We start from the raw sequence: 27,833 nt of genomic DNA on the forward strand, positions 1-27,833 counted from the left end.
AACAAACTTCTATGCTATATTGTCAGATTACATTTTGATAAAACAAAGGAAGACAAAAGTTGCACTAAGCTGACTGATGGACCTAATATTGAAGTCTACACAAGACAAACTTTTGCTGTTGTGCCACTTTAAAATAGATTTATTTATTTGAAAGTCAGAATTACAGAGGAAAAGAGGGAGAGACAGAGAGTGAGAGCTCTTCCATCTTCTGGTTCACTCCCCAAATGGCAGCAACAGCAGGGACTGGGCCGGGTCAATGCCAGGAGCCAGGAGCTTCATCCGGCTCTCCCATGTTGGTGCAGCGGCCCAATCACTTGGGCCATCTTCTGCTGCTTTCCTAGGTGTGTTAGCAGGAAGCTGGATCAGAAGAGGAGCAGCCACGGCATAAATTGGTGCCCATGTGGGATGCTGATGTCACAGGTGGCAGATTTACCTGCTATGCCACAGTGCCAGATCCTGCTATGCCGCGTTGTTTTTTTTTTTTTTTTTTTTTTTTTTTAATCAATTTATTTATTTGAAAGTCAGAGTCACAGAGAGAGAAGAAGAGGCAGAGAGGTCTTCCAACCACTGGTTCACTCCCCAATTGGCTGCAACAGCCAAAGCTGTGCCGATCCAAAGCCAGGAGCCAGGAGCTTCCTCCGGGTCTCCCACATGGATGTAGGGGCCAAGGGCTTGGGCCATCTTCTACTGCTTTCCCAGGCCATAGCAGAGAGCTGGATTGGACGTGGACCAGCAGGGACTCGAACAGGCGCCCATATGGGATTTTGGCACTGCAGGTGGTGGCTTTACCCACCACGTCACAGCATCAGCCCCACTATGCCACTTTTTAGAAAGTGTTTCAAACAGTTTCAAACCCTTGAAATTAATTTTTAATTAATAGTCCTTGAGTTATTAATAAGATTAATTACTAAATATTCAAATTAATCTAAATTATGTCAAATAATTTTGTGACTTTAAGATACAAACATTTTGCAAACGGTCTGCCTGATTGTGCTCTAAATGATATAAAACAAAAAGTTGTGGATTTTGTTTATTATACACAGCTATAGCTTTGCAAAAAAGCTTTACTCATTCAAACCAGCAATAGGAGTTCTTGGGGTTAGCACTGATCATAATGGTTAAGACACCTGCATCCCACATCATAGGACTTCAGTTTGATTTCCAGCTCCAACTCCTGATGTCAGTTTCCCATCAATGTGGTCTCTGGGAGACAACAATGATGGCTCAAGTGATTGAGTCCCTGTCACTGACATGAGACCTGGATTGAGTTCCTGGCTCCCAACTTCAGCTGTGCCCAACCCCAACCGTTGCAAATACTGGGGAGTAAACAGATGTCTGTCTCCGTGTGTGTCTCTCAGCTTCTCAAATAATTTTTTTTTTTTCAGATTCACTTGTGTAAAAGAAAGTAGCAAAGGAAGAATAGGGATCAAAAAAAAGACACAAAACAGAGGCCAGAATTGTGGTACAGCAGGTCATCAGAGTGCCAGTTTGAGTCCCAGTTGCTCTGCTTCTGATCCAGCTCCCTGCTAATGGGCCTGGTAAAGCAGCAGAGGACGGCCCAAGGACTGGGGTCCTGTCACCCATTTGGAAGATCCCAGTGGAGTTCCAGGCTCCTGGCTTTGGCCTAGACGAGTTCTGGCAGTTGCAGACATTTGGGGAGTGAACCAGAGGATAGAAGATTTTCTCTCTCTTTCTCTCTCTCTCTCTCTCTCTCTCTCTCTGTCATTCTGCTTTCAAATAAATAAAATACGTCTTTTGAAAAAATACAAAACACAAAACAAAAAGTAAAAATCAGAGGTAAATCCAACTATGTCAATAATCAAATAATTTGTAAATGGGTTAAAAAAGTCGACCAAAGGGCAAAGATAGCAGGCTAAATAAAAAAGCAAAATCCAATTAGAATCATCCTTCAGAATCTGTGGAGGCTTGGTCTCAGGATCCCTCACAGACATCAAAATCTGCAGATGTTCAAATCCCTTATATAAAATGGCACAGTATTTATGCATAACATATGTACATCCTCCCATATATTTTAAGCACCTCTAGAGTATAGTACCTAATACAACATAAATGCTGTATAAATAGTTGGTATAATATATAGATGGTGCTTAGCTTATGATGGATTTACATCCCAATAAAACCATTATAAATGGAAAATATCACTAAGTTGAAACTGCACCTAGCACACCTATTCTACCAGATTCCATGGGCTTTGCAGTATACCATAAAGTATCGGTGACTGAACTTTGTGCTCATGCAGTTGGTGGGAGCTATGGCTTGTTGCTCAGCAGCATGGGATAGCATCGGACTACATATCATTAGGTCAGGAAAAGATCAGAATTCAAAACTTAAAGTGCTATTTTTGCACCATCATAAAGTCGAACAAACATGAAGTTGAACCAGCATATGATAGGGATCATCTATATGAATACTGTTTAGAGAATAATGACAAGAAAAAAGCCTGTACATGTTCAGTACAGATGCAATTTTTGGTTTAGAATATCTTTGATACACAGTTTATTAAATCCACTGATGCAGAACCCATGGATATGGAAGGCTGATGGTATGTATTGTCAATAGGAGATTTTCTTTAGACTCAACAATGCAGATTAAAAATAAGAGGACAAAAAGATACAATATGAAAATAGCGACCAATACTAATATCAGACAGAACGATTTTAAAATAAAATGTGATTAGAGATTAGATGAAGGGACATTTTATAGACAAAAGGATCAATCTGTCAGGACGGTATTACAAACATGCATGCACCTAACAAAAGAGCTCCAAAACGTTTGAAGCAAAAACTGATATCATTAAAGGGAGAAATAGACAATGCAATAATGATAATTGGAAACTTCAATATCCAACCTGCGATAGTGGGTAGGACGATTAGGGAGAAGATCAATAGGAAAAATGAAACTTCAAATACCTTACACACAAACGAGACCTAGCAGACATCTACATAACAGACATCCACATACTCTGCCTAGCAAAATACATATTTCTCTCAAGTGTACTTGGAACATTCCCAAGAAAAGATCATATCTTATGCCATAAAAAAAGCCTTAATAGATTAAAAAGGATTGAAATTACACAAGTGTGTTCTCCAATCACAATGGCATCAAATGAGAGACTAATAACCTCAAGATATTTGTGAAATTCACAAATATATGGAAGTTAAACATCACACACCTAAATAACCAACAGGTCAGATATGGAGATCAGAAAATACTCTGGAGTATAAAGAAGGAAGACATAACATATCAAAACTTTTGGAATGCACTTAAATAGTCCTTACAAGGAAAGTTATAGTCATAAATATCTAATTTTAAAAGAACACTATCAAACTAACAATCTAAACTCCCACCATAAGACTGGACAAAGAAGAGCAAAAATGAAACCCAAAACAAGAGGAAGGAAGGCCTGGCGCTGTGGCATAGTCGGTTAAGCCTCTGCCTGCAGTGCCAGTATTCCATATGGGTGCTGGTTCAAGTTTCGGCTGCTGTACTTCCCATCCAGCTCTCTGCTATGGCCTGAGAAAGCAGTGAAAGCAGTGCTTGGGACGTTGCACCCATGTGGGAGACCTGGAAGAAGCTCTTGGCTCCTGGCTTCATATCAGCTCAGCTCCAGCCATAGTGGCCATCTGGGGAGTGAACCATCAGATAGAAGATCTCTCCCTCTCTCTGTCTCTCCCTCCCTCTGTCTGTAATTATGCTTCTCTCTCAAAAAAAGAAAAAAAAACACTTTAGAAAAACAAACAAGAGGAAGTAGAGAAATATTAAGGAGAGAGGAAGGGTGTTATGGTGCTGCAGGTTAGCCATCACTTGGGAGGCCTGCATCCCATATCAGAGTACCAGTCCTGTTAATGTACTCTGAGAGGCAGTAGATGATGACTCAAGTATTTGGACCCCTGCCACACATGTGGGAGACCCAGATGGATTTCCTGACTCCTGGCTTCAGCTTGGCCCAGCCCTGGCTGTTGCAGGCATTTGGGAAGCAAACCAGTGGATAGAATCAATCAATATCTCTGATCCAGCTCTCTTTCTCTTCCACTCTGCTCTGTCACTCTGTCTTTAAAGTAGATGAAAATACATAAATACTTTCAAGAAGAAATAATAAGGATTAGCAGAAATTATTGAAATAGAAAAAATGATACAGAAAAACAACAAAATCAAGTCAATTCTTGGAAAAGGAAATCAAAATTAACAAAACTTTAGTGAGATGAACCAAAAATTAGGGATGAAAGAGAGATAATACTGCCAAGCTTATAGAAACGAAAAGGGGCTAAAGGTTGAGCTTTTCTAATCCAAGGACCAAAATTCAAAACTTTTTCAGTATCCTGTTCACAAAGTTTCAAATTTCATTTTGTGATCCTCAATCAATGAAATCTATGCAAATTTTTCAAAATAGTCTGAAATCCAAAATATTTCCAGTCTGAAGCATTCTGGATAAGGGACATTCTGTACTATGAATAACTATTCCAATGCGTTAGTAGCCTGGGTGAAATGAACAAATGCCTATAAGGACACAAACCACTGAGACCGACTCAGGAAGAAAAGAAATCTAAATAAAAGAGGAATGCTTCCAAATTAATTGTACGAGGCCAGTGTCATCCTAATAGCAAAATCAAAGATACAGCCACACAAGAAAACCACTGACCATATCTCCTATGAATACAAACACAAAAATTCTCAACAGCTTATTAGCCAGCCAAATTCAACAATACAAGTAGATGTATTCACACCTGAAACATAAAATTGATTTGAAATCCAAATATCAGTGAATGAAATACCCTGTGTAATGGAGAACCTACATAGACACAAAATAATAATTTTTTAAAAAGATTTATTTATTTGAAAGTTAGAGTTACACAGAAAGAGAAGGAGAGGCAGAGAGAGAGAGAGGTCTTCCATCTGCTGGCTCACTCCCCAGTTGGCCATAATGGCTGCAGCTGAGCTGATCCAAAGCCAGAAGCCAGGAGCTTCCTCCAGATCTTCTCACGCTGGTGCAGAGATCCAAGGGCTTAGGCTATCCTCTACTGCCTTCCCAGGCCATTGCAAACAGCTGGATTGGAAGTGGAGTACCCAGGGCTTGAACTGGTGCCCCTATGGGATGCCAGCACTGCAGGCAGCAGCTTTATCCACTACAATACAACGCCAGCCCCAAAATAATACATTTATCAAAGTCCAATACCCCTTCAGGATAAAAACACTCAATAAACTAGGATTAGAAGGAGATGTCCCTAACCTGACAACAGGCATCTATTGGAAACCCAGAGATAACATAATTATAATCAATGGTGAAAAACTGAAGCCTCTCCCTCTAAGATCAGAAACAAAGGCTTCTGTTCAACATCGTGCTGGAAATTCCAGGTTGAGGAATTAGGCAAGAAAGGAAAAGTAAAACCAGTTGGAGAGGAAGACGGAGACTATATCGGCCCATGACCTTTTTTTGTATTTATAAAACCCTAATAAATCTATTAAGAAGCTAATTAGCAAGTTCAGGAGGCTGTAGGTTTAAGATCAATGTGAAAACCAACTGTATTTCTATGCAGTAGTAATGAAGAAACCAAAAATGAAATTAAGAAAATCATTTCATTTCTGCCAGCATCAAAAAGAATCAAAACTTACGAATAAATTTAATAAAAGAATTATAAGACTTACATATTGAAAACAATAAAACATTGTTGAAAGAAATTAAAGACTAAAATAAATGAGAAGGCATTTGTTATGGGATAAACTCCAAAAAGAAATGTCAAAGCCCTAACCCCATGTAACTGTAAAAATGACCTTATTTTGAAATAGGCACTTTGCAGATATAATCAAGTTAAAATGAGATTATATTGCATCTTAGTCATCACTAATTAGAAAATCTAAATTAGCAAAATAATCTTAAAAAACCTAAAATAGCAAAACACCCAAGGCAAACTACTTTATGAAGAAAAGAGGCTTATTCTGGCTCACAGATCTGGAGGTATAAGGTCTAGTGGCTTCACATGGTGACGACCTTCTTACTGGCAGAGTCCAGAGGTGCCCAGAACATCACAAGGCAAGAGACAGGGAGTTCATGTGTGTCTGTGAGTTTGTCTGGTTACTCTTCCTCCTCTAATAAAGCCATCAGGATTCAATCGTATGGTTCCCCTCAGTGACCTTATCTAATCTTAACTACTTCCTAAAAGCCCCAGTTCTAAACATCACCATCAAATTAAGTTTGCATCATCTTAGCATTCCACATGAAGCCTTGGGGACCCTCAAACTGTATATCAAAACCATAGCATACTCGATTAGGGTGGTCTCTAATGATTGGTGCGCTTATATGAAAAGCAAATTTAGACACAGAGACACACAGAGAGAACAGTATCTGAAATCAGAGGCAGAGGTTGGAATGAGGCTTTTCCAATGCCAAAGACTGCTTCCAACAACCAGAAGAAGCCAGGAGAGAGGCACGGAACAGATTCTCTTTTATGCCGCCCAGAAGAAACCAGCTTGCCAACACTCGAAACTTTGAGCACAGTGACAGAGAGTGAATTTCCATTATCCTAACCCACTGCTTTGTGGTGCTTTGTTATGGCAGGCTTAGGTACAACACGCCATCTCACGCTCATGGGTTGGAAACTTATATTATTATGATGGCCATATTTCTGAAAGGATTTATAGGTTCAACATAATCCTTATTAAAATTCCAGCTGGCTTTTTTTAGTAGAAATTAACAAACTGCTACTAAAATTCATGTGAGCATTAAAAGGATTCAGAATAGCCAAAACAGTCTTGGGGAGAGAAAAAAGAACAAAGTTGGAGGGTTCACACTTCCTGATCTCAATACTTAGTGCAGTTAAAGTAATCACGACAGTGTAGCAGCAGCATAAGAACAGACAGAATCAGTGGAATTTGAGGGTATTTTAAAAATTGTTGGAATATAGATATCATGAAGAAACTATGGATTTCAAATTTTCCACCAAAATAAACTTATCTTTCCATGAGCATTTTGAAGTAGCCTTACATAACTGAAGGTCCAGAAATAAGTCTTCACATTTATAGTCAGTTGATTTTCAACAAGGATGTCAACAGAACTCAATAAATAGAACAGTCCTTTCAACAAATGTTGCAGAGATGACTGGGTATCAGTATAAAAGAGAATGCGGTCAGATCCCTACCTAACCATAATTTAGTAAAAATTAACTTAAGGGCCGGCGCCGTGGCTCACTAGGCTAATCCTCCGCCTAGCGGCGCCGGCACACCGGGTTCTAGTCCCGGTCGGGGCGCCGGATTCTGTCCCGGTTGCCCCTCTTCCAGGCCAGCCCTCTGCTGTGGCCAGGGAGTGCAGTGGAGGATGGCCCAGGTGCTTGGGCCCTGCACCCCATGGGAGACCAGGAAAAGCACCTGGCTCCTGACTCCTGCCATCGGATCGGCGCAGTGCGCCGGCCGCGGTGGCCATTGGAGGGTGAACCAACGGCAAAGGAAGACCTTTCTCTCTGTCTCTCTCTCTCACTGTTCACTCTGCCTGTCAAAAAAAAAAAAAAAAAAAATTAACTTAAAAGGAATCATACTCCTAAATGTGAGAGCTAAAACCATAAAACTCTTAGAAGAAACATAGATATACATCTTTCTGTCACCTTGGATTAATTAAAGGTTTTTAAAATATGATACCACAAGCACAAGTAACAAAAAAAATATGAATGGAAGAGCATCAAAATTGTGTTTGTGCTTCAAAACACACCATACAGAAAATAAAAAGACAAACCACAGAATGTGAGGATATTTTTGCAAATTGTATATCTGACGAGGAACCTGTGCCTAACATACATAAAGAACACTTAAGTTCAATTCAATAATAAAAAGACAAATGACCCAATTTTAAAAATGAGAAAAATACCTAAATAGATTTTTTCCCAAGAAGATACACACAAATTGCAATAGTTGTATGAAAAGATGGTTAACATCATTAGCCATCAGAGAAATGCAAATCAAAGTCACAATGAGATATCATTTCATACCCATTAGGATGGCATTTGTTTTTTTTGAATTATTCCTCCTGAAAAGATATGTAGAGGGTCCAGCACTGTGGCGTAGCAGGTAAAGCCGCCTCCTGTAGTGCCAGCATCTCATATGGGCACTGGTTCAAGTCCCAGCTGCTCCACTTCCGATCCAGCTCTCTGCTATGGCCTGGGAAAGCAGTAGAAGATGGCCAAGTCCTTGGGCCCCTGCACCCACATGGGAGACCTGGAAGAAGCTCCTGGCTCCTGATCAGCGCAGCTCTGGTAGTTGCAGCCAACTGGGGAGTAAACTAGTAGATGGAAGACCTCTTTCTCTCTCTCTCTCTCTCTCTTTCTCTCTCTCTCTCTGCCTCTCCTTCTCTCTGTGTGTAACTCTGAGTTTCAAATAAATAAATAAATCTTAAAAAAAAAAAAAAAACTCTTTCAAAAAAAAAAAGAATTTGTGGAATTTCCTAACCCCCCAGTACCTCAAAATGTGACCATACTTGGAAATTTTTTTTTAAACTTTTATTTAATGAATATAAATTTCCAAAGTACGGCTTATGAATTACAATGGCTTCCCCCCCATAACGTCCCTCCCACCCGCAACCCTCCCCTTTCCTACTCCCTCTCCCCTTCCATTCACATCAAGATTCATTTTCATTTCTCTTTATATACAGAAGATCAGTTTAGCATACATTAAGTAAAGATTTCAACAGTTTGCTCCCACACAGAAACATAAAGTGAAAAATACTGTTTGAGTACTAGTTATAGCATTAAATCTCAATGTACAGCACACTAAGGACAAAGATCCTACATGAGGAGTAAGTGCACAGTGACTCCTGTTGTTGACTTAACAAATTAACACTCTTGTTTATGGCATCAGTAATCAACCTAGGAAAATGTGACCATACTTGGATATAGTGCCATTGCAGATGTAATTAGTTAAATGGTCCCTTAATTCAGTATGACTAGTATCCTTACAAAAAGAGGAAGGAAACACATAAAAAGAAGGCATGTGGTGACAGAGGCAGAGATTGGAGTGATGCATCTACAAGCTAAGGAACACCAAGTATCAACACCAAATTATAGAAGTTACAAGGAGCGAGGAAGAATTCACCCCTAGAAGTTTCCCTGAGAACACAGTCTTGTCAATACCTTGACTTTGGATAACTGGTCTCTGGAATTGTAAGACTTTTTATTTTCCTTTTCTCATGTTATTTGAAAGGCAGAGAAAGAGAGGGAAAGAGAGAGAGAGAGAAATCTTCCATCTGCTGGTTCACTGTCAGAGATCCGTCTACTTGAGCCATCACCTGTACATTAGCAGGAAACTAGATCGGAAGCAGAGGAGCCAGGACTCAACCAGGCACTCCAATATGGAATGTGGGCATTCCAAGCAGCTATTTCATCACTGTGCCAAACATCTGCCTCAGAGGGAACAAATTTCTGATATTTTAAATTGACCAGTTTATGGTATTTTATGACAGATGCACTAATCAAAGAAACAGATAACAAAATAATAAGTATTAGTTTAGATATAGAGAAATTGGAATCCTTATATTCTATCAGTAGGACTATAAAATGATAAAGCTTTGTAAAACAGTCTATAAGTTAATCAGGAGTCTAAATATAGAATTACTACACAACCCAGTAACCCTATTCTCAAGTCCATACAAGAGAAATGAGAATAAGTTCACACCAAACATGTACAAGAATGCTCACTGCTGCATTGTTTACAATAGCCAAAAAGCAGAAACAATCCAAATGTCTATCAACTGATAAATGGACAAATAAAAGGCATGTGTTGATACAAAAAGATTACTTAGCAATGAAAAGGAGTGAGGTTCTGACTCATGCTACAACACAGGCGAACTTCACACATGCTGATGTTAACTGGAGGTCAGTCACCAAGAACCATATCCTGTGTGACTCATTATATAAACTACCGTGACAGGCAGAGCTGGTGGATGTGGGCAGCAACGATGGATCAAGGATGCAGAGTTTCTTCTGGGGATGAGCAAACACTCTAAATTGATTGTGGTAATCACTGTATGGTTCTGTGAATATACTAAAACCCACTGAATTGTACACTTTCAGATGGGTTAATTATGTGTGAATTATATCTTGATAAAACTGTAAAAGCAAATTTTAAATATAACACATTTGTCACATTTAACAAAGTTAATAATTCTTCAATGTCATGAAATACCCAGTTAATGTTTAAATTTCTTGGATTGCCCCATAATTTTTGGTTTTGTTTCCTTTTTGGTTTTCTTCTCACCATTTGTTTGACTCAGGATCCATATAAGGTTCCTACCCTGCCAAAGGCTATTACATTCCTTACGTCTCTAACTTACAGGTTCCCTCTTCTATCTCTTTTTTTTCGTATTTGTTACAGAAGCAATTTATTTGTCATTAAAACAAATCTGTAGTCTGTTTTGGTGAATGTTCTCACATGATGTTACTTAACATATTCCATTGCACCTGCATTTTCTGCAAACTGATAAAGTTCAGGGTTCTATTTTTGTGGCAATTATTGTAGAATATGATCATTAGCTAGGTCCATCAAATTATGAGGGTTTTGCAAAATTGTGATATTCTAGTTGTACTCTAATTCTGCCACCCTTTTTACACTTGTTACTTGTGAAACTTCTATAGAGAGAAGCTTCCTTCATTAACAACTTTGCTATATTAAGGATCAGTTATTTTTTCAAAAGCCACAGAAAACACTTGATTTTTTTTTCTTTTATTTATTAATTTTCAGAACAACAGGTTAAAGACTTCCGTTTCTGGCCATGATGGATTAACAAGGACCCAAGTTTACTTCTGCCTTAACCACCTAGAAATGGTCTAAAATATATTCAGTGCTGATTTGTAGACAAGGATGACCATAAGCCTAGGACAGCGATCCCCAGGAAGGTTAACAAACACAGTGAACCACTACTCACTGTCTGCCGAGTTCCCAGGCTTCAGGAGCAAGGACCTGGAGCCAAGGGGACTCTGTGAGCGGAGGAAACAGAATTCAGCTTTTGGGGAGCCCATGGCAGCATAACTTCACAAGGTAGAATACGGGAAAGTGGGACACAGAGAGAGAGAGCCAGTGATCTACTGAGGGGCCCCTGGAGTTGCCACCTGAGTACTGCTCTGGGCAGGGGGAGACCCACACTGGGGCAACGCAGCATCACCACAGAGCTCAGGAATGGCCAGCAGTAGTCCATGTCCACTCCAGGAATGGTGCAAAGCCCTACTAACACCTAGGGTATCGAGGAGAATCCTCAGAAATGATTGGTCACTGCACTCCCATTTCACAAAGCCTAGCTCAGAAGGATAAGATTGCTTCCATGTGGTGTGATTATGTCCCAGAACAAAGCCCTAAAATAATGAAAGGACTACAAAAACTCTAGCATTCAACAATGCAAAATTCATATTGTCTGACATCCAATAAAAATGAGAAGCAGGAAAGGAAATTCATAAAAAAGATAGAAATCCATCCTTAGAAACAGACCCAGAAATGATGTTGATGATGGAATGAAAGACAAAGACATGAAAACAGTGACTATAAATATACCTCATATGCTCAATAAGGTAGAAAAGGGCATGAGTATAAAAATAGACAAAGAAGATACTTTTGAAAAGACCCAAGCTGAGCATCTAGAAAGGAAAAACACCGTATCCTAAGGTGAGTAATATACGGGAAGGGATTACGAGCAGATTAGATCATGGCAAAGGAAACCACCAAAACTGCAACACAGAAAAAAGACTGGAAAAATGGACAGGGCATCAGTGACCTGTGGGACAACATAAAGGGGTCTAATGCACACAGAACTGGAGTCTCGGGAACTGGAGAGGCAGACAGGACGCAGGAAAATAGGGGAAAAACTGCTCTCAGACGAACACTCTAAATCCACAATTCCAAGAACCACACAGTCAACTCGAAAGAAAGGGTGGGGGGAGAGGGAAGGAGGGAGGGAGGAAGAAGGAAGAATGGGAGGAAGGAAGAAAAGCAAAAGAAGAAAAGAAAAGAAAAGAAAAGAGGGAAAGGAGGCAAGAAGAAGAGCACCACACCAAGGCACAGCGTAATCAAACTGCTTAAAACCAATGATAGCAAGAAATTGTCGTCACAGCCAGTGATAAGATTGATGTCCTTATGCAGCAAAAGAATGCAGGTCAGAAGATAATCAAGTGATATTGCTAAAGTGCAGGAAGAAAGAAAGGAATAAAGGGTGGGAGGGAGAGAGGAAGAAAGTCCTGCCAACCTTACTTAGCTAGTTAGCAAAAAAGATTTCAAAAATAAAAGCAAAACAATGACTTTTTGAGATATGAGACATATAAAACATGACAAAACTCATCCTTAGCAGAGCACCACTGCCAAAAAATGTTAAAGTGCTTCAGAAAAAAGGAAAAGGATACTAGACAGAAATTCCAATCTATACAACATAATAAAGAGTACAAGACATGATAAATATGTAGGTGAAGACTTTTTTCTTATCTTAAAAATCACTTTAGGGGCCGGTGCTGTGGCGTAGCTGGTAAAGCCACTGCCTGCAGTACTGGCATCCCATATGGGCGCTGGTTTGAGTTCTAACTGTTCCACTTCAGATCCAGCTCTCTGCTGTGGCCTGGGAAAGCAGTAGAAGATGGCCCAAGTCCTTGGGCTCCTGCACCCGCCTGGGAGACCCAGAAGAAACTCCTGGCTCCTAGCTTTGGATCAGCACAGCTCTGGCTGTTACGACCAATTGGGGAGTGAACCAACGGATGGAAGATATCTCTCTCTCTCTCTCTCTCTGCCTCTCCTCTCTCTGTGTAACTCTGACTTTCAAATAAATAAATAAATCTTTAAAAAATCACTTTAAAAATTACTTAAGCAAAAATATAAGCAATGTACTATGTACTTTATATATAACAAAATAATGACATGTTGTGGGTGTTTGGTGCAGTGGTTAAGTTGCTGCCTGGGATGCTCATGTCTTACTGGAGTGCCTGGTTGAGTCCCAGCTACCCCACTTTTCATTTCAATTTCCTGCTAGGGCACACACTGGGAGGCAGTAGGTGATGACTTAAGTCCTTGGGTCCCTGCCACCCACGTGGAGACCTGGATGGAGTTCCAGGCTTCTAGTTTCATCCTGGCCCAGGCCTGGCTATCACTGACATTTGGGAGTAAACCAGCAGATGGAAGAGCATGCTTTCTCTCTCTCTCTCTCTCTCTCTCTCTCTCTCTGTCTCTCTCTGTCTCTCTCTGTCTCTCTGTGTGTGTGTGTTTCTCTCTCCCTTTCAAATAAATACAAAAGTAAATAATAAAAACAAATTAAATCCTTTGTCTCTGACCTAGGTCTCTGTGTTTTCGGCAAGCATCCAGGAACCAGTAAGAGATAAATCCATTAGGTCATAAATAGGATAAAATAAAATCCCAGGGCCAATGCTTGCCCCTGCTTAATGTTTAGCTAAAAATCTTCCCTGGAGGGTGCAGTGTCTGTGTGGAGGGCGGGGTGTTTGTATGTGAGTGTGGTGGAGATAAGGTATCTGAATGGGAAACACCCCCCACTCCAGTTCCTTCAACAAACTTGGCAGAAAACAAGAACCTGTCCTACACAGTTCCTGAATGAAAAAGGAAAACGGGGGGAGTCAGGGTGAGTCCCAGGAGATCTGAACTCCTCTCCTCAAGAAAGCGGTTGCAATTCACAGAAGTGACGACAAAACGGCCCCAACATGGCCTGGGGCAGCGTTCTGTGGAGCCCTTGGCGTGGTGCTTCCTGTTTGGAAGGACACACTCATTGCATACATAAAACGATAACCTCTAGCACCACCAGCAGCAAGCAGAGAGCAAACCTGAAGCAGTCAGATTCTCTGAAGGCACGGATGGGAGGGCGCCAACTGGACTGGTCCCGGAAGCAAACCAGATGCAAACTTGCGGCTCAGTGCTGGGCTGAGAGTGACATGTTTGGATTTTGGCAAACCACATTCCACAGGGATCTCACTGGGCCCTATCCACCATGCAACCAGGAAGAAACTGCCTGTACTTGTCTCAGCTGATCATGCAGCTGCCACAGAATGAAAAACTGGACAACCACGGGATATTTTAATCTGTGCAACACTTTGGATATTTGTGTTCAAGCTCTCTGTGGCTTGTAACTTGCTAAATTTAAATTCTGTGCTATATATGAGAGTTGAAACTTTTCTTTTTTTAAAGATTTATTTACTTTATTTGAAAGGCAGAGTTACAGAAACAGAGAGAGAGAAACAGAGAGAGAGAGAGGTCTTTTATCCACTGGTTCTTTCCCCAAATGACTGTAATGGAGGGGCAGGGCCAGGCTGAAACCAGCAGCCAGGAGCTTCATTCGAGTTTCCCACACGGGTGCAAGGGCCCAAAGATTTGGGCCTTCTCCCACTACTTTCCCAGGCACATTAGCAGGGAGCTGGATCAGAAGTGGAGCAGCTGGGACTCAACCCAGCAGCCATATGGGATGCTGGCGTCACAGGCAGTAGTTGACCTGCTATGCAACAACACTGGCCCCAAAATTTCTTGAGATGGGCCAAATACATCTGGAACTTACAAAAGTGCTCTAGTGTTTCTATATTTAATGTGATATGAAGCTACAACTAGGGGAGAGTGTTTAGCCTAGCATTTAAAATGATAGTTAGATAGCCCATATCCCACATCAGGTACCTGGGTTCAATTCCCAGCTCCAGTCCTGAATCCAGCTTCCTGCTGATGCAGACCCTGGGGGACAGGGAGGATGGCTCAAGTAATTGGCTTCTTGCCACTCACATAGGAGACCTGGATTGAATTTCTGGCTCCCAGCTTAGCCCAGCCCAAGCTTGGCCATTGAGGGCATTCGGGGAGTGAATCAGCAGATAGAAGCTTTCTGTCTCTCTGTTAATCTACTACTCAGTAGTAGTAGTAATAATAATAATAATAATAATAATAAATTACATATAAATAAGCAATGTCTTTTGTTTAAATATTTATTTATTTGAGAGGCAGAGTTACAGAGAGAGGAAGGGAGGAAGGGAGGGAGGGGTCTTCCATTCATTGGTTCACTCCCCAAATGGCCACAATGGCCAGAGTTGGACTGATCCAAAGTCAGGAGCCAGGAGCTTCTTCCAGGTCTCCCATGTGGGTGCAGGGGCCCAAGCACTTGGACCATCTTCTATTGCTTTCCCAGCCTATTAGCAGGGAGCTGGATGGGAAGTGGAGCAGCTTGGACTCAAACTGGCACCCATATGGGCTGCCGGCACCCCAGGCAGAGGCTTAACCTACTATGCTTCAGTGCTGGCCCCCAGATATGCAATGCCTTATATGAATTACTTCTTGTGGAACCCAAATAATATTATGAACTATAGATTGTTCCATATAAACATTGGGGTAGTTTTTAAAATCTCCAGGAGTCCTTGTTATCATTTGGATTGCATTTTTGGACATTTTTCATTGGCTTCTGGAAAGTTAGACTAATAAATTACAGAGGTAATGAATATTTCTACTTAGTTAAAAGTTATATATGAGATTCTACCTATAGGAAATTCTGAGACAGTGTGCTTGGAAGGAAGCTAGAATTTTGTTTTTTCTTTTCAGGTTCCAGTGAAATTGACAAGGGGACAGTATGGACTCGCATATTCATGAACCAATTGCAGATACTGGGTCAGAAGGTGTCGCTCCCCGTCTTCGTGGAGGAACGACACTGAACCCTGCCTAGGCTTCATATCCGAGTCACGGCACCATTATGTCGCTCCCCCTCTTCGTGGAGGAACGACACAGGACCCTGCGCTGTTCTTTCGTCTGCTCGGCCCTCCCCGGGTTTGCTGCTGGTTCTTCCCGGGTTGGCTCCCGACCCTTCCACCTCCGTGGAAGGGCAGTTCCCCCTGCCACATTCCCCACTTCCGCGGGGGAGCGGCACACCGCCGGCCGGCTCTCTCGGGGGCTGCACAGGTGTTCCCCTTAGATGTTCCTTGTGCATGCCGTCTCTCTCCTCCTATATAGTCCTCCTCCGCCAATCCCAACTCTGCTACCCACACGCCGAGTACGCTGCTCTCCTCCAATCAGGAGCAGGTCCCACAGTCTATTGGTTGAACTGGAGGCAGCTGTGTAGAAGCTGTTTCTCCCTTCTCAGCACCATATTGTGGGAGAGCAGATGCATAGAATAAGTCTTAATTCCAGTAACTTAGTCTAGTCCGGGTTGCTCCCCACAAGAAGGGAACAAAGAGAAATATATGTTAAAACATAGGGTAATAAATAGCATAACACATTAAGGTCTATGACGGGGGGAATTAAGTTTTCCTATTCGAGCAAGATAAAAAGAAAATTAAACCTGAAATATTAACATGGTCTCGGGAAACTTTTTAATAATTTATTTGAGCACAGTGACAGAAGAGGAGAGACAGTGAGAAGAAGAGATCTTCCGTCTGCTGGTTCATTCCCCAAAGGCCTGCAATAGCTGGGGCTGGGCAGGCTGCAGCTGGGAGCCAGGAACTCAGTCGAGGCCTCCCACATGAGTGGCAACAACCCAATTTTTGAACCATCACCACTGCCTCCCGGGGTCCACATTAGCACGAGCTGGTGCCAGGGATCAAACCCATGTTCTCCAGTGTGGGACCTGGGTTTCTGAACCATCAGGCCAAATGTCCGCCCCAGGATTGTGCTACTTTCATCAGGAAGAGAAAAGAGTAACACAAGGCAAGTCAGAGAGGGAAGAACAAGGGCTGTGGGCCAAGTCCAAGCACCCTTTCCATCTCCAGGAAATCCTCCCACTGCTTTGGCTGTGATGTAGACCCAGGCTCCTATCTCTCCTGAGGGACCTTCTCACTAGGAAGATGCTGTAATTCTTCCACAAAGGAGACACTTTGTGGGAAGACAAGGACCAAGAAATAAAGGATCTAGAGAATAATACTAATTCATTTCTAGATACTACATACCTGGAATATCAAGAAATAAAAGTCAGGGGAAGGTTTCCAATATCAGAAGAAAAAAAAAAAAAGCAGAAAACACCAACATAAAAGAAACTGAGAAAAAAAAGTCCAAGTTAAAGCAGGAGAAACAAGTGGTGTGAGAATTTTTTTAAATTACAAAGTACTTTAAAGACAAAGTACTTAAGGGTAGATGAAGAAGCTCCTATAATAATCATCAGAATCTGAATAATAAACTGAAATAGTCCCCTTGGTGCATTGTAAAGTAGGCAATTCTAATTATGTGATTTTTCTAGCTAATTTCTGCTTCAAAAACAGTAAAGTGCTTCTGCTTACAAGGTGGCAGAGACAAGAACTTTTCTGAGCCTCTCACATGCACGTTGTCATCAAAATTTAAATTACCGGAAACATGCCTTTTAGCTAAATTACAATTAGCCCTTGGACAGGTCTGTGTACTGAGAACCCACCACGTGCCAAGCACTGCTGGCACAGACGAAACAACAGTTTGCTCTGCAAAGCACTTTTTTCCTTCTCAGGTTCTCACAAATGACACTTTACAGCAAACTATTTTTGTTTTTCACCATTAACTGAATGCGTCTATTATTATAAATGGCTCCCACTCAGCAGAATCCTTATATCCAGTTGTATTTGTATATGCTATATATCTTACATTCGTTCCTTATGAAAGTCAATCAACAATGATAAATACAAACAGATTGCCTGACAAAATAAACCAATTTTGGAAAACTAGAAATGGCACACTTATTAGAAGATGTCCACAAATAATTAATTACTTTATCACATTAAAGATATTCTTTTAATATTAGAGGCTCTTGTGAGGCTACTCATTACTTTCTAACCATCTGTCATCACTCCTCCCCAAAAAACTAATTAGGTTTTCATCCAATCACACATTACAAATGATGCAAATATGGATAGTGAAACACAGCTTAACCAAGTTAACATCACAACATTTTGTAGTTTAAAAACCACATGCTTCAGAACTAGGCTTTCACATTCCAATAATTAAACTCATTTTTTCTCACCTTTTCCTGATTAATTATCAAATGTTAAACTTAGAACATTAAAAAAAAAAAAAAGAAAAAGACAAGAAAAGCTACTTACAGGTAGTAGAGTTTTCCTGCAGAAGGGAGGTCCCTTTTTCGGTAATCTACTCCAGAATCTAGCTGGACCGTGTTACAGTATTCCTACAATCCAAACACAAAGTCTTTTCAATAATAGTGGCTCAGAATAATAATTCTTTCTGTTTTTTTTAAATTTCTTGAAAATTTCCTTCAATAGAATAATGCAGTGAGATTGGAACAAAACAACAGAACTCACGTGAGATACATAAAATTGAAGTTGTGAGATGAGACATATATCAAGCCAATGGAATATAAGTTTAAAAAAATTAAGATTTGAGGCCAGTGTTGTAGCATAGCAGGTAAACTACTGCCTGTGACTCTAGCATCCCATATGGGTGCTGGTTCGTGTCCTGGCTACTCCACTTATGATCTAGCTCCCTGCTAATGGCCTGGGAAAACAGTGGAAGATGGCCCAAATGTTGGGATCCTGCCAACCCGTGTGGGAGACCTGTATGTAGCTCTTGGGTCCTGGCTCCTGGCTTTGGCCTGGCCCAGCCCCAATTTGGGGAGTGAACCAGAGGATGGAAGGTAGATTAGATTCATTCTCTCTCTCTCTCTCTCTCTCTCTCCCAATCCCTCTCCTTCTCCCTCTCTGTGTAACTCTTTCAAATAAATAAATCTTTTTTTTTAATTAAGATTTATATCATGCTTTTCTGAACTTTACTGAATTAGTGTTGACAGAAAATCTCCCAAATAACTGCATCATTATTTTCTTACATAGTCCAATCTCATTACCTGGAATGAGAATCTGGAGACTACCAGAAAGAATCGCTCCTGGGTCTTCAGCACCCTGACAGCGAGCGAGACACAGTCTAAGAGGACTGAGCCAGGACACTGGTATCCACACCCTGAACAAGTGGCTGTTCTAAAATGATGCTGCAGACACCTTGCCTGCCCTCCACTTTTTTTTTTTTTTTAAGATTTATTTGAAAGTCAGAGTTACACAGAGAGAGGAGAGAGAGAGAGAGAGAGAGAGAGAGAGAGAGGTATTCCATCCTATGGTTCACTCCCCAGATGGCCACAACGGCCAGAGCTGCACCGATCCAAAGCCAGGAGCCAGGAGCCTCCTCTGGGTCTCCCACATAGGTACAGAGGCCCAAGGACTTGGGCCATATTTTACTGCTTTCCCAGGCCATAGCAGAGAGCTGGACCAGAAGTGGAGCAGCCGGGTCTTAAACCTGCACCCACATGGGATGCCAGTGCTTCAGGCCAGGGCATTAACCCACTGCGCCACAGCACCGACCCCTGCTCTTCACTTCTAAACAGCTGCCACTGCCTTTGTCCCTAGTTCCCTCTTTAGCCATCAATGTTTTCAGCTTCTTCCACCAAGCCATCCTGTGCCACTAATGCACTTTTTGCTCCCCCATTACTCCTTTCTTTCCACCCCTGTCCCAGCATGCATATGTGCACACAAATACCTGCCCCCCCCACGCCCACTGCCTCAGCAAATGAGCTTTTGCTATACTTATCTCGCTAAGTCGGATTTTCAGGGGTTTGTGGTAGAGATATATAGGCAGGTAGGTAGGTAGGAAGAGAGAGAGAGAACCGTCCTAGAGACAATGGTGACTAAGGGTTTTTAGGACAGACTGACCTTTTTGCTTGCATTCAAAATGAAAATTGCATTGTGAAAAGTAATGAGAAAAAATTTACATTTTAACAAAACTACTGTTTAATGAAACACTCTGCATTTTTCACATCTTAGGGGCCACCGCAATTGTGATGGATTGTATTTTGCAAAGATAGCTGCACTAATCTCTTCATCCCAATATGTTCTTCTTACAGTGTGATGTTGAAATTCCAGCCAACAAGAAGTGAGGTCTGTGTCACAGCCTCTGGCTCTTGGGACTACGGTAGAAAAGATGCTGTGTAGTAATATCCTACAGGACATTTGAGGCAGCTGCTTCCTACTGGCTAGAATATTTGCTGTGGAACCCTGAAGTGTCAGAGAAGCATCCTGCAGCCTAGGGGCCGCTATGCTGTTAGAAAGCTAAAATGAGGCATTTGGAGAGAGGCCCTGGAGAGACACTGAGATGACGTGAACAAAGAGATTGACCAATCCCTGGCTACTGTCATACAGAGGGAGCCAGAACTGCCAGTTGAGCCTTCCTCAAATCCCGGACCCACAGAAGCCAGGAGAGATAATAAAATAATGTTATATTTGAAGCCTCTGAATTTTGCAGTCATTTGTTGTACGGTAGGAGATAACCAGAATAGTAATGTGTGGCCACACCCGAGAAGCAGCCACATCTTTCCTCCCTGAAACTGCAGTGAGGACTGTAAACCATGCAGATTAAGGACCGTTGATCACCCACACTCCAGCGCACAGGCTGCGCTCAGCAGCAGCGAGAAGACGTGGCCCTCCTCCAGCACCATGGGAGACCAACGGTGACTGACCCCATGGGAGGCTTGCCCCAAGACGGAGGGCTTTTCCTGAATACAGAACCACAGTGGTGCTGGAACATTCTTGGGCCACTTGGGACGGCTGGTCATCCTAAGAGTGAAAACTTGGAAGAAGACTGGAAGGCTGGTGTAGGTGCCGCGGTTTATATAACAGCAGTTGGGAATTTGATTATCATCAAATAATCTCTAGAAGCTGGTCCTCTAGGGAGGCCTACAGAGCCAATCTTTTGACCTACACATTTGAAGAGCAACCCCTGGACCTAACAAGGCCTGGGCTCCCTACAGTGCACTTGGCTTGACGTCCCTAGTTCATCATGCCAAGGAGCCCATACCAACTCCCCAGCCTCCCTCAGTCAGGACCTGGCTCCTATTACCCATCTCAACAGAAGGGGGTTCAGAATGCATGCATTCCTCTATCTCCTTGCTTCATACAGCCTGTGTACAAAGAAAAAAAATTGAGTCTTAAATCTGTCTTCTTCTGAACTACTTTGAGTAATACAGTAAGCCTGGGGAAAGAGGTGCACCCTGTCCTTTGCTCCTGCTGTAACTGCAGGGGCTCAGCCACCCCATGCAAAGAAGGAAGGATGTGTTCCTGTCTAGGGAGCACTTCCTACTCTATCTCTCTGAGGGAAATCTGCCCTGACACCATAACCAAGAGATAACTGTTCACAAGCTACCTACTTTAAATACAACATAATATGCAGTGTAGCAATAGGTTCATACAAATGTATTTGCCCAGGTTCTCGATTTCTTTTAATCTGCAACTTATCTCCTAAGGCTCAATATTCCTAATTTAGTAAAAAAAAATCTTATTTTTTGCCATTAAAAAATAAGGCTAATGGGAGTTATACAAGCTTCAATTTTGCTTTCTGGGTAACTAACTTCTCTATCATATGAGTGATTAAGCCCTAGCAAATGATTGCATTTGTACATTTGCTAATCACCACTGAGGAATCCCTAATCAGCAGGGGGGAAAAAAAAAAGAAAGAAAAAGAAAGAAAAACTAAAACCAAAGCCCTTAGATGTTAGCTCATAATTGTCTAAAAAATACTAACACCAAGTTTACATTTTTAAAGAAAAATAAACCTCAGATTTCCAGATCTTACTTACACTACATTCTTCACAGCATTTGGCAGAAGGAGGTGAAAGCTAAGCTATTTCCAAGTTGAGCACGAACCTCATCAAAGGGACATGGTCACTAAGTAATTCCTTCATTTCCAGGGATGTTGAAAAGGCCTGTGACCTCTCAGTACCATCCAATTCTAATGCATAGCATAGATCAGTCAAAATGAAATTTATTTTAAAATAGTTTGTATATTTATGTATACAAAAGACAAATACAATCGCACAATCTAAAAATGCAATTAGGAAACGAGGAGCAGAAGAGGGGGAGGTGACACAGCCTTGGGAGCGTAGCGTAAAGCAAAGATCTTGGCTTGGGAGAAAAGTGACTGGAAGAATGGGAGGCAGCAGCTCACGCCGTCCCCGGGACTCCTGTGTGCACTGTATGTTTAGCGATCCTGATCAGTACCACTGAAAAAACAGCCATCTCACAGGAGACTAGATAGTGGTGACTCCGTTTCCAGTTGGGACAAAAGAATCATAAATACTGTGGGGAAGTCCTTTAAAACCACAGCATATTAACCTCTTAAACAAAAGATGAGATACTAAATAACGATTTGTCTACCTTAAACATTTTATTTTTATTTATATTGCTTCCCATAGTAAATTTGGAAAAAGTGGAAAGAAAATAGCTAGATAAATCAAACTTCTTTGACTTATCTAAGTGATTATATTAAACTAAAAATTAATATTGGTTTTATACATTTCTAATTAGTAAGCAATAAAAAGAAAAAATAGTTGAGGCCATTATTGAAGAAATAAAATATTTAAATAACTAAGATCTTTTTATTTAATTCTTTTAAAATGTATTTTTGAACTGAAAAAGGATCTGTGTTCATCCTATATGGGCACCAGTTCGTGTTCTGGTTGCTCCACAACCAATCCAGCTCCCTGCTAATTGTCTGGGAAAAGTAGTAGAAGATGGCCCAAATGTTTGGGCCCCTGCCACCCAAGTGGGAGACCTAGATGAAGCTCCTGGCTCCTAGCTTTGGCCTGGTCCAGCTCTGGCCATTTTGGCTATCTGGGGAGTGAACCAGCAGATGGAAGATATTTCTTTCTCTCTCTCTCTCTCTGCCTCTCCCTCTCTCTCTCTCTGTAACTCTGATTTTCAAATAAATAAATATACAAGTCTTTCTTAAAAAGCAGAAATTGTCTCCTATCTCCTGCAAAAAATAGTTTGCTTATAGCTTAAATGCTACAAGTTTTTTCTATATCTTTGGAGATAATGATGACATAAATAAGATAATCAGAGATGAACAGATACCATATCATATAGGTGGTTCTTTTAAAAAAAAAAAAAAGGATTTATTTATTTATTTGAAAGGCAGAGTTACAAAGAACCAGAAGCAGAGAGAGAGAGAGAGAGAGAGAGAGAGAGAGGTCTTCCATCTGCTGATTTACTCCCCAGTTGGCCACAACGGCCAGAGCTGCGCCGATCCAAAGTCAGGAGTCAGGAGCTTCTTCCAAGTCGCCCACCCAGATGCAGGGGCCCAAGGGCTTGGGTCATCTTCTACTGCTTTCCCAGGCCATAGCAGAGAGCTGGATCAGAAGTGGAGCAGCAGGGACTCGAACAAGTGCCCATATGGGATTCCAGCACAGGCTGCGGCGGCTTTAACCCCTACGCCAGAGTGCCGGCCCCTATACACAGTTCTAAGCTTAACTCTTTGCTGTCTTAAAAGTTGAAACTATAGGTTTAAATGCATACTTTACTACTTTGTTTTCTTATAATACAATTCCATAAGTAAATGACTAGCAAGACTACAAGAAAGACATTGAACCAAAAATTATTTTAAAAGTGGAAGAGTAGAGTGTCTTTTCAAATTATTTTGAAGTACTATACATCACAACATAACTGCTTGAGTCTTACTAATTACTCACTTAGTTTTAGGTATTTGAAAGGCAAAGAGACAGAGAAACAGATTGCAAATGGCACTGAAGATTATAGACCAGTGGTTCTCAACACTGCCTGCACATTAGCTCAGCTGGGAAGTATTTGGAAAACACGGATGCCCATGCCCCACTCCCAGATATTCTGGGGAGGTGGGTTTGGTTAACTGAGTTCTCCCACCCTGTTCCGTGTTAAGCTTCCTAGTTGTTTCTACTGACAACCACTGGCTTAGCCTAATCAGGTCGCACCTATCATAGGCTCCATCTAAATCACGTGGCTACTACACAACAAGCATGGAATTGGAGTGCACTTTGGGGAAGCAAGCACAATATTCACCAAGGTAACAAAAGCCACAGGACCTCCCGTGGTTACTGTTCATGATACTAAAATCACAGAGGGACAGAGTGCGGCATTGACTGACTTCTGGTTTACATGTGGGTGAAATAAGAAGAGAAGCAAAGCACCATTACTCTGTACCGGGAGGAAAGGACACAGGTATATGGGATGTGCAGACCAGCGAATGAGCAAAGAAGAGCAGCATAAGGAGGGGTAAAGCTGGAGAAAGGCAGTCAGGCTGAAGTGTTTGATTAGATTAAGAGGGCTTTGCAAAAGCTGCACTGAGAATGCATGGGAGGTTCACTCACCAAATGGTTATAATGGCCATGGCTGGTCTGGGCCAAGGCCAGGAGCCCAGAACTCCATGTGGGTCTCCTATGTGGTTGGCAGGGGCCCAAGTACTCGGGTCATCTTCTATGTCTTCCTAGGCATATTAGTAGGAAGTTGGATCTGAAGCAGGGTAGCCAGGATTCTATCTGATGCTCAGATATGGTATGCTGGGATCCCAGGTGGTGGCTTGATTTACTGAGCCACAACACCAAAACCGGATTTCCAAATTTTTGCACCAAAATAAACTTATCTTTTAATTCCATTTTCCACAAACTTTTTGAAGTTCCCTAGTATTTTCAGAGTAACTGGATTCCTGCCCTCCTCTGAAAAAAGGCAAAGCCTCAGCATCTGATAGAAGACCTGAGCAGCCCTCAAGTGGAGCAAGGAAGCCCAGCATAAGGTGTCTCTGCCAGTGTCTAGAACTCTGAGATGGCCCATAGTGCATCACTCTCATCACCTATAAAAGGAAAGGCAAGGGGCCAGCTCTGTGGTGCAGCGGGTTAAAGCCCTGGCCTACAGTGCTGGCATCCCATATGGGTGCTGGTTTGAATCCCAGCTGCTCCACTTCCAATCCACCTCAGGAAGATCCTGACTCCTGGCTTCAGATCAGCTTAGCTCTGGCCATTGTCACCATCTGGGGAGTGAACTAGTGGATGGAAGACCTCTTTTTCTCTCTCTCTCTTTCTTTGTGTCTCTACCTCTCTGTGACTCTTTCAAATAAATAAAATAAATCTTTAAGAAAAGAAAAAAAAAAGGAAAGGCAAGGGGCAAGCATTTGGCTTAAGATGCCACTTGGGACAACTACATCATATGGGAATGCCTGAGTCCAGACCCAGCTCTGTTCCTGATAACAGCTTCCTGCTAATGCATACACTGGGAGGCAGGAGGGTTATGGCTCAAGTCCTTGGGTTCCTGACACCCATATGGGAGATACGGATTGAGTTCTTGGCTATCAGCTTCAACCCAGTCCAACCCTGGCTGTGTGGGTCCTTTGGAGAGTGAAGAGACAAGTAGATTTTTCTCTCTTTTTGCCTTTCAAATAAACTAAAAATATTAAAAAAAAAAAAAAAAAGGAAAGGTGAAACATCCAAGTGTAATAACTGCTCTGGTTTAACCATAGATTCAGAATGAGGGTGATTTACTCTCATGTTCTCTCTCTAAGATTTATTTATTTATTTGAAAGACAGAGATACAAAGAGGCAGAGGGTGGGAGGCAGGGAGAGAGGGAGGGGGGAGTGAAGGAGGGAGGGAGGAGGAGGGGTAGGAGAGGGGGAGGGGAGAGGGAAAGGGGGAGGGGGAGAGAGAGGGGGAGAGGGAGAGGGAGATTCCATCTGCTGGTTCACTCCCCAGATGGCCACAGCAGCAGGAGCTGCGCTGATCCAAAGCAGGACCCAGGAGACTCCTCCAGGTCTCCCACATGGGCACAGGAGCCCAAGGACTTGGGCCATCTTCTACTGCTTTACCAGGCCATAGCAGAGAGCTGGATCAGAAATGGAGCAGCCAAGACTCAAACTGGCGCCCATATGGGATGCCAGTACTGCAGGTGGTGGCATTACCCGCTACACCACAGTGCTGGCCCCTCCATGTTTTCTTAAACACACTGATTTCTACAGTGTTTGGACTTTTGCAGAACAGCATGAATAAGAATCTATACCAACTTTATCAACTTGGTCAAGACCTTGGATTCCATTAGCATATCAGTTTCCTGATAAGACTTAATTAATTTGGATGAACTAAGATGCTAGTTTGCATCCAAATAGCTATGTGCCAGGTGAGCAAGTAAGAACTGATAAAGTCTTGCCCTTTTCCAATGCAAATTATCTTGGCACCAGGTTGGAAAACAAAATTAGAATCATAACATTAGTGTGAAAAGTTGTTTCTGTTCAGAGAGTAGTGAAATTTGAGCCACATAGGTGTTTCTATTCATTATATACATAAAGATCCCCTGCTGCCACTTAAACCAGAAAACAACCAGTTGGTCATGACTATCTTTATAACACAGTAGGAGAAAAATAACAGCAATCACATACTGAGCAGATAATTTTACAACTTTTAAAAATCAGAGGAGCCAGCATTTGACATAGCAGTTAAGGTACCACTTAGAATGCCCACACACCACACTGAATTGCCTGGGTTCAAATCCCAACTCCAGCTCCCAATTCCAGCTTCCTGCTAACACATACTCAGCAGATGATGACACAAGTACTTGGGTTCCTACCACCCATGTGGTCCCCAGCTCTTGGCTTCAACTTGGCCCAGCCCTGGTCATTGCCAGCATTTGAGGAGTGAGTTAACATATTAGAGATCTCTGTGTGTGTGTGTGTGTGTGTGTGCGTGTGTGTGTTTCTGTGTACCTTTTGAATAAATATTTTAAAATAATATTTTAAAAATAGGATTACTAGTCCCAAGTTACCCATGTAAAATCTGAGGTTCAAAAAGATCAAGCATTTTGATCTCTATTTTGCAGCCTATTCATGGGTTAGGGAAGCAGATTAGGTGCTGTTAACCCCTGCATACACCTCTTATGTTCAGAATATGGCAAAAAATGAAAGTTCAAAGACTCCACCACTCTTACATGTTTTGGCAATTATGATTTTGCAGTAACTGATGGCTGTTTCAATACATACAAGCAATATCCCATAAAATTCCCAGAGCATCATGCCTCAATTCCAGACGACTTCTTGCCATTATTTATATCCCCTCCTGTGCTCTGGAAGGGTTAATGTGCTTTCCTAAAATAGAACGCCTGGGGCATTTAGCCTAGCAGTCAAGCCCACATCCCATATTGGAGACCCTGAGTTCAGTTGCAGCTCTAGTTCTAAATCCAGCTTCTCACCAGTGCTGACCTTGAGAGGCAACAGAGTGGATTCCTGCCACACACATGGGCATTTGGGTGAATCCATGGATGGAACTCTCTCCCTCTGCTTCCCAAATAACAAATGTTGGGGAAGAGGGTAAAAATGGGAAGGCATTTGGCCTCATGCTTAAGCTGCTGGCTAGGATGTCTGCATCCCACATTGGTGTGCCTGGGTATAATTCCCGGCTCTGATTCCTGGGAGGCAGCAGTGATGGCTCATGTAGGTGGGTCTCTCCACACATTGGGAGACCTGAACTGTATTCCCAGGTCCTAGCTTCAGCGCCCGTTGGCCACTGTAGGCATTTAAGAAGGGAATCAATGGATAGAAGCATTCGTGGGCACTCTCTCTCTCTCTCTCTCTCGCTCTCCCTCTCTCTAATAAATAATTTTATAAAAAGAAAACCAAGTACAAGGCTTCAGTTGGTCGATCAGTTATATCTGATGCCAAAAGATCTCCAGGCTGTCTCCAGGGGATGAAAGCACAACTCCGGTTACGACTCATCTATGATCCCGCCAACTGACAATACAGCAAAGCTGCATGCTGGAGCATCTACTCAGCTACAGCTGCATCCAATTACACGCAAATGCTTGAGAAGACATAACTCAACGCTAGTAGTGGCTACTCCTGGGCAGAAGTAGGAATAAGATGGGAAGGAGGGTGGGGGAACCAGGAGAGGGAAGAGTGTGAAAGCCGACTGTCCATCTTTAGTATATTTGTACATACTCCCGGGATCTTTGGATTTTTAGCACAGAATGCATTCACTCATGTCTCGTGAGATTTTACAAAAAGAAAGACCTTAGAGAACTCCATGTATTGTTGCTAAATAGTGGTGCTTGGGAAAAGCTGATAGCCATCTTATTGAAATCACAACCATTATACATTT

General features: G+C 42.0%; 1 protein-coding gene across 2 annotated transcripts in view; it reads right to left on the minus strand.

Annotated features, from left to right (window-relative positions):
• The window catches only part of AFG1L (AFG1 like ATPase), a 193,765-nt gene that overhangs the window by 54,631 nt on the left and 111,301 nt on the right, over positions 1-27,833 (minus strand). For both annotated transcript variants that reach the window (XM_070073732.1, XM_070073733.1), the window contains one exon: positions 17,997-18,079. In XM_070073732.1, coding sequence (XP_069929833.1) covers positions 17,997-18,079 — 83 coding nt within the window. The remainder of the gene's footprint in view (positions 1-17,996; positions 18,080-27,833) is intronic.

The sequence above is a fragment of the Oryctolagus cuniculus genome, chromosome 5 (assembly GCF_964237555.1).
Source record: "Oryctolagus cuniculus chromosome 5, mOryCun1.1, whole genome shotgun sequence".
Lineage (NCBI taxonomy): Eukaryota > Metazoa > Chordata > Mammalia > Lagomorpha > Leporidae > Oryctolagus > Oryctolagus cuniculus.